The sequence below is a fragment of the Protopterus annectens genome, chromosome 3.part1 (genome assembly GCF_019279795.1).
Source record: "Protopterus annectens isolate FY-2018-M chromosome 3.part1, PAN1.0, whole genome shotgun sequence".
NCBI lineage: Eukaryota > Metazoa > Chordata > Ceratodontiformes > Protopteridae > Protopterus > Protopterus annectens.
In genome coordinates this window covers 713186663-713199316 of record NC_056732.1, presented here as the reverse complement: position 1 = coordinate 713199316, position 12654 = coordinate 713186663, and the positions used below count along the sequence as shown (strand labels likewise).

General features: G+C 42.8%; 1 protein-coding gene across 1 annotated transcript in view; it reads left to right on the top strand.

The window, feature by feature from the left end:
• Positions 1 to 12654, top strand: part of RAD21 (RAD21 cohesin complex component) — a 2133215-nt gene that overhangs the window by 1548313 nt on the left and 572248 nt on the right. Inside the window, exon 11 of the mRNA XM_044067070.1 lies at positions 777 to 966. Coding sequence (XP_043923005.1) covers positions 777 to 966 — 190 coding nt within the window. The remainder of the gene's footprint in view (positions 1 to 776; positions 967 to 12654) is intronic.

The following is a 12654-nucleotide window of genomic DNA, read 5'->3' as shown; positions in this document are numbered from 1 at the left end:
AAAATTTTATATATATATGTATATATATATATATATATATATATATATATATATATATATATTTTTTTTTTTTTTTTTTTTTTTTTTTTTTTTTTTTTTGTAGATTATATATAGAATATCCTTTAAGTATAAGGCTTATCTCATATTCCTGTATGTGATGTATATAGTATTGTAGGCAAGTAACTGTAAGGGAATATACTGATCATTGCCATTATGTTGACCCTTCTCTCTTGGCCATTTCAGTAATTGTTTTTGAATGCATTTCATGACTATCACCTAGGTCAGAGAAATATTTGAGTGTGCGTTTGTGCTTAATTTTTTGGAGTTAAAGTGATGAGCCCCGGTGGCTGTTCGAACTTAGCACTTTGAGACATTTTTCTTCAATGTGAAGTATTCTTTGCTGTTATCTGCAAACTAAAGATACCCCTTACTGTTGGAGCGCTTTCTTGCATATCAAGTGGTATGATGAGTGCATGCATGTACATCTTTTTACAGATCATGACTAATTTAGTGTTAAGAATTTCAGATATTATGCTGTTGTGTTCTAATGTATAATTGGACAATTATTCAGTGGTTTCTCAAAAGTAGCTAACTGTGTATCACATTTCTACTACAGAACCTCTAATGAAAAGCTTTAGAGAATTTTTTATGTAAGCTTGCTTTGGCTAGTGTTGTGGTTTGGAGTGTAATCCTCTGTTGCACTTCTGTGAAGTCTCAGATTATGCTGTTTACTAATAGGTAAATATGGTTGACAAATTCTTTTCTTCTTTGTGCAGCTCTTCACCCGGTGCCTTACCCCACTTGTACCAGATGAGATGAGGAAGAGGCGAAAGGGTGGAGAAGCAGAACATCTTGACGAATTCCTGAAAGAATTTGAAAACCCAGAAGTACCAAGAGAAGAACAGCAGTCATTGCCACAGCAGCCTCAGCAGTTACTGCAGACACAACAGCAGCGTGATGTCATTGGTACGTGCTATAGCCGGTTGACTAATGCTGTCTGGGTTTGAGTCTAATGAAGTTGGATATTGTTTTGGTTGTAGGGGTCCCAGTTTATGTAGTGTGCACACCTGTGCGCGATCAAATAAAGGTTGTTTTGTTGGTCCACTAGTGCTTTGGACAGCACTTGTGAGAGCTGTGCGAATTTTTTGACGCTTTTCTTGTAAAAATGGTGTAGTTGACTTTTTTAATCAATACATATTGCTTAAGCACTTACCACAAGATTAAGATTGTGAGCTGTAGCCCACTGCGCTGGATGGTCCTCTGTTTGCCTTAACCAGACACTGCTCTCACATTACTCTGAAAGTGGATTATTATGTTGAGTATACCTGGTTCACAAAAAAAAAAAAAAGCCTGCACTTTGTCATCTGTTTGCTTGCATTTGCAACCGTATTTCTGAAAGTGTTTTTGTAATGGGGAAAGTGCTTTCCAATGATCACAAACTTCAGAGCAAGATTGTTTCAGCTCTGCCCTGGTAAGATCAGTTAAAGTTGATTGTACTTGCTGTGCAGAGACTGAGGCAAATCCAGCAGTGGTGTCTGTAGATTCTGTGAAGGAGGTCATAACTGGTGTCTGCTTCCAGTACTCTTCCCAGTGATAGGGAAAAACAAGAGTGGCTAGATCAGTTTGGGAAGAAAATATATACAGCTGCCTTTCTTGCCTTCAGGGCCATAATCTGTCATACACCCTTATCAGATTGCTCTCCTAGACTAGATACTGGAGAAGATTGAGGAGATATTCATTGCAGGTCTAAACAAAATTTATTGGATTGCTCTCTGACCATTAGTCAGATGACTAAGCAAGTCTATCCCATGTGACTATGATGCTGTGCATGTTGCATCCAGGACAGCATCTTGCAGGGTCTGATTTGGAGACCACTCTAGATGTTGCAGACAATTAGAGTATGTCAAACTACAGTTCTTTAATGCACACCAGATAAGGATCTGCTGTTTGGGAATCCCACTGGTGATGTCACCAAACCTTGGAAGTACAGGAGAGAACTTATGCATTTTATTGAAAGTTATTTTTTTTCAATTCACCCATGCCTAGGCATGACAGTTAAGTATTCATAAGAATCTAGACTTTAACATGTCCATGGTGAGCTCCCAAGTTCACAGTTCATTTACCTGCTTAACTTCTTTGAAGGAATGTCAACATATACAGGCAAACTAGGCCATATCCATGCAAGCAGACCTCCGCTAGCAGCAGTAGTGAATTTTCTTCGTGTTTCACTGTTGCAGTCGTTGCATTTATGGTAATCTGCTGGCAGGTTGCCCTGAGTCGGCCTGATTAACAAAGTCTTGGGTCCTGCGTCGGTTGCTGTCCCTTCCATGACGTCAGGTCGTCAGGAGTATAAAACATGCAGCCGACGCCATTACATCAGTCTTCCTTGCCGCGCAGTGCCCGAAGCAGAAGCAATTCGCAAGTGCCGGTCGGCCGACTCCTGAAATTTTCATTTTCATGTTTCAGAACAGAAGTCTTCAACTAAAAATGCTACGTACCCCATTGGTGAAACTTTTTCTTGCTCCTTACCGATGTCCGTAAAAGTTAATAATTACATTACTTGTGGGAAGCAAATACCTCATAAGGATTTTCATTTATACTGTATTCCTTGCCTAGGCCCTGACCACAACGTACCTTGCTGTCGGTTTGTGCTAAATTTAATCAACGCACTGTTAAACATTGGTATATTTTTTTCTCCAAAATATTTTGGCTCACACTTTAATTATCCAGAAATGTCTGTTAGCAGTCCGACTACCGGAATACCTAAAAAACGCTAAGAAAAAGACAAGCCGTCGAGGTCCAAAACTAACACTTCTCCCAAGCCATTCGCCAGTTCGCCGGTACTCAGTGATGCGTTTTCGCAGCCCCTGATGTACCCGCTACTTCTGATTTTCAGGCCTCTACTGAGACCCATTCGGAGTCTGGTATGCTGCGAGAGGCTTCAATTATGGAACCCGCGGATATGTCTACCTTAGAAGGGTCCGGAGCTGCTGTGCAGGCACTGGCTTCTGAGGGTTTTTTCAGGCCTCTACAGATTTGTACATTAGACTGACGCCATCTACAAAACTAAGGCCAAAATATAAATCTATGTCTAAAAAACAGATGCCTGGGCTACATGTGCAGGCCTCTATGCCTAAATAACAAATGATCAAAATGGCTGAAGATTTAATTACTCTGATCATGGGGTAGCCAACCCCCCCCCCCCTTCCTCTTCTAAGAGGCCTAGGCAACACATTGATTATGAATCTTCTGAACAGGATTCTATTTTTTCTGACTCTTCTAATGAACAGGATTTGTCTATACTTACTTATGAGGACCCTGATGCAGAAGATTCCATGCCTTCTGCTTCTCCCCCTGAGGATTTTTCTTTTGGGGAAACTTTACATACCTTAAGGGAACATTTCCACTGGGAAAGTCAGGACTTTTCTGAATCTAAAAAGAGACTTAGGGATTTTCTTCTTCCTCAGCATAGGCCTTTGGCTATACCCTCTGTTCTACACATTGTTGATGTTTTTTTCAGAATCTAGTATGGCTCCTGATTCTCTGCCTCAGGCATCTTTCTAAGCCAGAGAGATGCTACAGGTTCCAGATTCCCACAAATCCCTTTTCAAAAATCATATTGTGCAGATCCTGAAAATCCTGAAACTATTTCTCAGGGTCCTAAGGGCATTAAGGCCTCTACTGCTAAAAATCCTTCCCCTTCTGATAGAGATTCCAGGGTGCTGGATAAATGGGGTTTGAAGGTTTACACTTCTCTAACCTTGGCAGTCAGGGCTTTAAACTGTCAATTTCATATGCTTAAATATCAACAGCATATCATGGGACTGCTTAAACAGAAAATTATAATTTCTGATTGTGTGGAAAATAAAGATTTACAGGATTTATTGCATTCAGTTGAACAAGTTGGAAAACATACTTTGCAATGTGGTTTTGATTCTTTGGAGGCCTCTTGCAGGGCTGCTGTAACTGAGTCTGTGCTAAGAAGGCATGCTTTGCTCAAAGAGCAAACTCTGCCTGATCATGTTAAAGCAAAATTGTTGGATGCTCCTTTACAACAGGACCGTCTCTCTGGTAATAAGGCTGAAGAAGTTTAAAAAAAAGATGGAAGATAAAGCTAAATCTATGCAAACTGAAAGATTTCTTACAAGTGCAACCTCCAAGATTTAGTAGGCACTGGCCTACTAAGAACTGGTCCTTTCCAGTTCCTTTAAGAGCCACTCAAGTCAAACCCTGACATTCCAAAGGCTACAGGTTTCAGTCACAAGGGACTTTTAGAACAAAACAATGTGGCGCCTTCTCCTCCACATCTGGAAACAAGGCACCTCCCTGTGGTAAATGGTCTCAATGACTTCCCTTTACACTTACCAAGCACTTAACTTTAGCCGCCCCTTTTGGGGAAACTGGCACATTCAAGAAACTGGCAACTTATAACCCAGGACAAATGGGTTTTAAACATAGTATCCCAGGGATACAGATGTTGCCAATCCCAAACGGATGGCCAGACCTGCCCCGAAATCATTGGGCAGAGGCCCAGAAACAAGTACTGTCCCTCATGAACAATGGGGGCTATTCAACCAGTACCAGAAGAGGAAAAGGGGCAAGGCTTCTATTCCAGACTTTTCCTGGTACCCAGAAAAGACATCATGACGTCCAATTCTGGACTTATCTACTCTAAACACATTTCTGGACATTCCAAAATTCAAGATGCTGACTCTTCAGCAGTTGCTTCCTGTGCTAGGCAAAGATGCCTGGTTGGTAACTCTAGACTTAAGAGGCTTACCTGCATATCCCAATCAGGGAATCTTGCAGAAGATACCTCCGCTTCAAAGCAGGCTGCTTGCATTACCAGTTCTCTGCACTGCCTGTTGGCTTATCTACTCTTCCCAGGGTCTTCACAAAGTGCCTGGCTCCAGTAATTGCATTTTGCAAGCAAAGAAATACTCAGATATATCCATACCTGGACGATTGTCTAATTCAGGCAGAAAACAAGGACATTCTTCTAAAACATCTGACGTTTGTAAAAAGGGTTCTAACTTGTCTAGGGTACACCATAAACGAAAAGAAATCACAACTAGTACCCTCAAAAAATGACATTCCTGGGTGCAAGCTTGAATACAACTGTCCAGATGGCTTACCTTACGCCAGAAAAGGAAATTCATTTGCTAATTTACTTAAAACAGGTGCCCACAAAAACCCTGCTATCTGCAAGTTTTGGGGTTCATGGCCTCCTGCATTCTTCTAATTCCATATCCAAGACTGCATATGAGGAAACTTCAGTGGTACTTAGTTTATGGAGTCAACATTGTCACAGCCTGCAAACAATGATTCCTATCATGCCTTGCCTGCAGCTAGAGTTCCTATGGTGGGCAGAGGCCTGCCACCAAAACAAGGGACTGCCATTTACTCCACCCTCTGCCGCCCAAACCCTAACTACAGGCGCATCAGACTATGCTTGGGGGGGCTCATCTGGCAGGGAAGTGCATTCAGGACAAATGGAGCCCAAATCAAATGCACCTTCACATCAATCAAAAAGAGATGCTAGCTGTACAGACTGCACTGACAGCTTTCAAGGACTACCTTCTTCCAGGACAATTAATGATGAAGACAAACACCGCCACAGTTATGTGGTACATAAACAAGCAGGGGGGGGGGGTACACACTCCTACCCCCTTTGCAGATTAGCCATGGCATTGTGGAACACGGCCTTGATGTATCTAGTACAACTACAAGCTCAATTCCTGCCAAGAAAGCTGAATACTGGCAGACGAACTAAGCAGAAATATAATGGACCCACATGAATGGAAACTGGAACCACGGATTTTCATCATGTTGACATGCAAATGGGGGAGTCCAGACATCGTTTTGCCTCACCCCAGAACTATCAGTTGGACAAATTTTGCACAAGAACTAGTCACAAAAAAGCCTGGAAAGTGGATACTTTATCATTCAGCTCGAAAAACCTATCAGTCTGTATTTTTTCCTCTCTGCCTCTACTCTTCAAAGTTCTACTAAAAGTCAAACATGACAAACCAAAAATGATTTTGATTGCTCTAGACTGGCCTCGCCAGCACTTGTACCCACTCCTGCGCAATGTCACACCTTCCACCTTGGCACCTGCCTCAGACACCTTACTTTCTGTGTCAGCAGTACAACCAAATTCTGCACACTCTACTCCAAACTTTGAATCTTGCAGCATGGCTAATCACCTAAATTCACCCTTAGCATCCCTCAGCAAACCTGTGATGGATGTCATTTTGGAGGCAAGAAGGCCTTGTACTAGAAAATCTTATGCTGACAAATGGAAAAGATTTTGTGTCTGGAATCGCACAATGGTTAAATCACAGCAGTGTCTAATATTCCTCGGATTTTACAATACTTAATTGAGATGCTTCACAAGGACCTTTCCTTTTCTTCCATAAAAATCCATGCCTCAGCCATTTTATCTCATTACAACACAACCTCCCCTCTTCTCTCATCCTCTGCTAAAGCAGCATCTCAGAGGGGCCCAAAACTTAAGACCACCCAGGAGAGCTTCAACCCCTGCCTGGGACCTCAATTTTGTATTGTAAAAACTCTCTCTCCCTCCTTTTGAGCCAGCTGCTACTGCAGACTTAAAATTTCTCTCCTGGAAAACGGCTTTCCTTTTAGCAGTCACTTCAGCTGGAAGGATTTCCAAATTACAGGCTCTTATGGCTGTGGAGCCTTTCATTATTTTTCATGCGGACAGGGTGTCTTATGACCAATCCATCCTTTATTCCTAAGGTGGTAGCCAGTGTGCCTCTTAATCAGACCATTCATTTGCCAACTTTCGTTCCCCATCCACAGAACAAGGTTGAGCGGATTCTGCATTCATTGCATGTACATAGACAACTTAGATTTTACTTAAACACAACAAAATCTCAAAGAAAATCTGAACAACTACTGGTGGCATTTGCTGCAGGGGCAGAGGGAAAGGCTATTTCAAAGCAGACTATTTCCAAATGGATAAGCCATTGTATTTTTCTGCTATATGCACCATTGTAAAAAATCCCCCAGGGGATCCAGATCTCATTCCGCCAGGGTTGCATATAATTCTACAGCCTTTCTCAGAGGTGTTCCTACCACCGACATTCTAGAAGCTGCTGCCAGGAGCTCAGTTCATACGTTCACCAAAACATTACCATTTACCTCTCTCCTCTAAATCCAGAGCTGGCTTTGCCACTGCTGTCCTGTAGGGCCTTATAGCTGGTCCAAATGCTGTATAAATCCATCCTCCCAATCATAGCTTTGGGAATCTACCCAAATGTAATGACTGCAACAGTGAAACACGAAGAACATAGTACAGTTGTGTACACTTACCATAAATGTAGATGTTTGAGTGTATTCACTGTTTCATTCCTGGTTACCCTCCCTCCAACCCCTGTTTTTCTCTTACTATACCTCTACTTTCCTTTACTATGCTTAAAAGCCCTTTTGGTATATTTGCTTTTGTTTGGAGGTATTTTTTTTGTTTTTAATTACTTAAATATTTGGCTCCCCATTTGGGGGGCACCTGACATCTGGGGCAAGAAAAACTGATGTAATGGCATCGGCTGCATGTTTTATACCCCTGATGACTTGACGTCATGGAAGAAGGGACAGCAACCAACGCAGGACCCAAGACTTTGTTAATCAGGCCGACTGAGGGCAACCTGCCAGCAGATTACCCTAAATGTAATGACTGCAACAGTGAATACACTCTAACAGCTACATTTAAGGTAAGTGTACACAACTGTACTTTTCCTTGGTTCACTCACCTCATGCAGGAGACACTTTGTGATTGGATAGGGACCTGATTATCCCATCTCTGTCTAAAGGGGTTTAACAACCAGGTGGACCTATAATAGCGCATGATCTGATGTCAATTTTCATTCTGTCCTTAACTGTTGGGCTCTGATCCGAACCTTGGATCTAATTCTGCTATTACTAAAGCTCGTGTTAACCAAAAAGCTTTCGAGCTTTTCACTTACCCATAATTCACCAACCCTTAACATACCCCAGATTTCATTTGCATGTTTTTCACAAAGACATGGTCAGCCTTAGCACTCAAGTTTCGTCAGACCAGTGTATATTTCCTCTTAAAATCTTTTTAATATTTTCAATTTCTCATGTATACTTTATTCCCTTAATTTCGTATAGTATTGTATCTCTGTTATAACGGTGTTGTATTTTTCCCATTTTTCCTTTTTAAACACATTGTTGGCATTCTTTCTGGCTTTACTTTTTCTTATTTTTTCTTACTGCATTAAAAAATAAACTTACCTTGAATAACTGTTTTTTGCTTATTGTCACTGGTGTGGCAGAGAAGTGTCTGAAATGTGGGCACAGATTTCCTCTTTCAGATGCCCATGCTCTGTGTACGTTTAGGTCCACAGCATATTCAAGAGGATTGCTCCATTTGCCAGAGTTTGAATCCTAGGGCTCTTGTGGATAGAAAAAGCAAACTTATCCCAAAGGTTATTTGCCATCATCCTTTGGTGAAGCTCTTACTGGGGCTCAATCTCCCAAGGCTATAACTGAGTCCAAATCGGTCTCTGAAGCCTTCCACTTGATCATCTCGGACTTTGGAGTCTTCTAGGAAAAGATCAAAATTGGATCAGAGAAGATCAAAGCTCCTCCTCTTTTATTTCCGAAGGAAAAAAATGGATGGATCCTACTTCCTCGGATCAGAAAAAGAAACCTACGGATCCAACTGTTTTGGATCCCACTGTTCTTCCAAGAACCAGGTATTCTGCTTTTGTTCCTGTGCCTTCCAGGGTCCCTTCCTTTTTTATGGAAATGCGAAATTCTGGTCTATATTACAAACTCAAAGTTACTGAACTTCAAATACGATATGGTCAACACCATATCATCGAAGTTCAGTAACGTCAAATTTGTAATAAAAAAAAAATGAAAGGAATGAAAACTAATTGCTGTAAGCAGGGGGGACAAGACCTGAGATTGTGCTACAGTGTAGGAAATGGAAATTTTCCTACACCATTTAGTTTTTTTTTCCCCGAACATTCGATGTTTTAACAGTTCGATCGCGAAGTGTCTACCTTTAGTGGTTTGAACTGTTACATATTCGATGTTCCAATATAGACCTGCGAAATTCACCATCTGATATTGTTAATCTCAGTTCCTTCTTTACTGATGGGTTATCGGTCCCGTCTTCGGAACTGAGCCGGCCTTATATCAAGCTCGCGTCAGCCAAAAACTCTCGAGCCAAGATCCTACCCAGAATGGTCTGCTCCCTGTTACTTCAGATCTCATTTGCCGCGTTGCTGTATAGCTGTGTCAAACCGCTTCCCTCTCAGCTAGGTGAATCATTTTTACAAAGTTTCTGTATTTAGTACTCTAACAATACATACTCCTCCTTTATCGTATCTTTAAGACTCTCTCCCTATAGTTTTTCTCTATTACCCTTTTTCTTATCTTTGAGGTTATTCTTCATTACCATAGTTGGTAATCCTTCCTTTTTCTCTCCTTACCCTTCTGGGTAGCCTTCGTAACTCTTTGATACTGTCGTTCCTCTCCACAACATTGTCGGACAAGAAAAGTAGTGTTGGTTTCAAACTAAGTATTGCAGCTGTAAGTTACCACTTTCTGATGGCCATGATTTGTGTCTGTTGCTTGAATGTCTCCCACCTTACAGTGGATCCCCCGTATAGAATTTGTAAAAAAAATTTCGATCAGGACTCTCAGTGAAAGAAAAAAGTTAATCCTGAAAGGTCTCCTCAAAACTCCTTTCTGTGAGGCTATCTCTGGGTCAAAGGGCTTACCGTCTCCTGCTAAACCCTGTAAGAGGTATTCTTCTTTCTCCTCGAGGTCACTCCATCTTCCTCTGGAGATCACAGGGAGTCTACTTATAAGAAGGTAAAAATTTCCAGTCCGGCGCTGACACCTGTGACCCTTTTAGCTCCAGGCTCTGCACCGCCCCAGTTGATTCTTGCTCCAGCTATTTCCTCTCTCGCCATTGGAACCGGAGTTCCTGGTGCAGACACTTATGGCTCCAACAATTTCATTGCAGCCTTTACCGGCACAGTCTCTGCAGGTACAGTCTCCTTCCGCACTGTTGGTGCAATCTCCTTCGGCCCCAAGTTTAACGATAGATGTGCATCGTGTTTCACTGTTGCAGTCATTACTGTAGGGTTCTTCCTGCCGGCAGGCAGTCCTCGGTCGGCCAGAATCCCAAAGATTGGGTCCGGCGTCGGCTGTTCAGTCATGCTTCCTGACGTCAGAGCGCTAGGAGTACAAAGCTGCCAGCCGCCATGTTCTCCAGTCTTTCTTGATGTGCGGTGAAAGCAGTTCGCAAGTGCCGGTCGGCTGACGCCTGATATTTTTTCGTGCTTCAGTCCGAAGACTGACATCTCTTCTCAAAGCTAAGTACCCCGTTGGGGGAAAAAATTTTCTTGCTCCAGTCCGATGTCAGAAGAAGTTAATAACTGCATTTCTTGTGGGAAGCAAATACCTCATAAGGATTTCCATTCTTACTGTATTCCTTGTTTAGGCCGTGACCACGACGTAGCTAGTTGTCGGTTTTGTGCTAGATTTAACCAACGTACGATTAAGTGCAGGTACGATTTTGCTTTTCACTACTTTGGCAGGCGATTTAATTATAAAATGTCGGAAACGCTTCCGACTACCGGAGTTCACAAACGACGCAAGGATAAGGACAGGCCTCCGAGGTCCAAATCAGACTACGTTTTACAAGCAGAGCCAGTTGCAGGTTCGGCTGTCATCAGTGAGGTGCTTTCGCAGCCCCTGTCGGCCATTTCAGAACCGATTGCCGAAACGGACTCCCACGAGGAGCCAACTAGGCCTTTGAGCACTCCAGCTGCTGGACCTTCGGACAGTGCTCCCACGGATGGGTCCGGAGCCGCTGTGCAGGTACCGGCTTCCGAGGGGGTTTCAGGCCTACACAGCTTCTAATAAAGACAAAGGCAAAGACTCCTTCTAAATCTAAGACACCAGCCCAGGCCTCTTCTGATCCAGGACCCAAATCTCAGAAACAGCTGCTTAAAGTGGAGGAGGACTTATTAACCATGAATAGGCGTTCACATCCCCCTCCAGACAAAAGGCCAAGGCAAGAATTGGATTATGAATCTTCTAATCGGGCATCTATTTCTTCAGTGTCTTCCTCTGAACAGGAATATACTTTCCCTCCTTATGAGGATTCTGATGCTGAGGAATCCATTCCATCAGCTTCTCCCCCTGAGGATTTTTCTTTTGGGGAAACTTTACATGACATGAGGGAACATTTTCACTGGGAAGGACAGGAGTACTCTGAATCTAAGAGAAGGCTTAGGGATTTCCTTCTTCCCCAACATAGACCCCTGGCTATTCTTCCTATTTTGGATATTGTGGATGATGCCTTTTCTGAGGCTAATTTAACTCCTGGCTCCTTTCCTCCAGCCCCTGCTAAGCCCGACAGATATTACAGGGTCCCTGACTCTCCCACCAGTTCCTTTACAAAAATCCTACTGCTCATCCAGAAACCATTTCTCAGGGTCCTACGGGGGTTAAGGCCGCTTCTGCTAAAAACCCTATTCTGACAGATAAGGATTCCAGAGCTTTGGAGAGATTTGGCAAAAAAGTGTACACTTCTGCTACTTTATCTATTAGGGCTTTAAATTGTCAATTTCATATGCTAAAATATCAGCAATTTCTACTGTGTTATGAAACAAAAACTGGGTACCATTACTGCATGTGCAGATAATAAGGAATTACACGATTTGATGCATGCCACTGAACAAGTGCGGAAGCATGGTTTACACTGTGGTTTTGATGCCTTGGAGGCTTCTTGCAGGGCTGCTGCCTCTGGCACAGTCATTAGAAGGCATGCTTGGTTAAAGGACATAAACTTACTTGATCAAGTGAAAGCAAAGTTACTGGATGCTCCTGTTCAGCATAATGTTTTGTTTGGGTCTAAGGCTGAAGAGGTGATAAAGAAAATGGAGGATAAGGCAAAATCCATGCAAACGGTTAAGGATTTGTTACAAGTTCAGCCCCCAAGATTTAGCAGAAATTGGCTAACTAAAAATTGGTCCTTTCCTAGCTCGGACAGGCCTCAGAGGGTAGATGTAGGTGCTCCAGAGGGAGGGCCCAAGCACAGACCTCTTACAGACCTAGACAGTCGAGTGCTTCCACCCCCAGGGGTGGAGAAGGACAGACCTCAATCTTATAGAAAACAGGCTCAATGACTCCCCCTGCATGGCTTCAGAAACTTCTCTCCTGGAAGCCCCTCTAGGAGGAAAACTCTTTCAACAAAATTGGACTTACATAACCCAAGACCAAGTGGGTTCTGGATGTAGGTACGGGAGGTTACAAATTCCACTTTCATACCTTGCCAAGACCAAACGGATGGCCAGACCTACCAAAACACCAGTAGGCAGAGGCATTAAACCAGGTGGGATCCCTCATGACTATGAGGGCCATAGAACTGGCTCCACAATCAGAGACGGGCAAGGCTTTTACTCCAGGCTCTTCCTAGTTCCCAGAAAGCAAAGTACATGGAGACCCATCCTGGATCTCTGTCTTAAACACTTTCCTGGGGATTCCAAAGTTCAAGATGCTTACTCTGCAACAGCTCCTGCCAATGTTGAGCAAAAATGCATGGATGGTGACATTGGATTTAAAGGAGGCTTACCTACACAT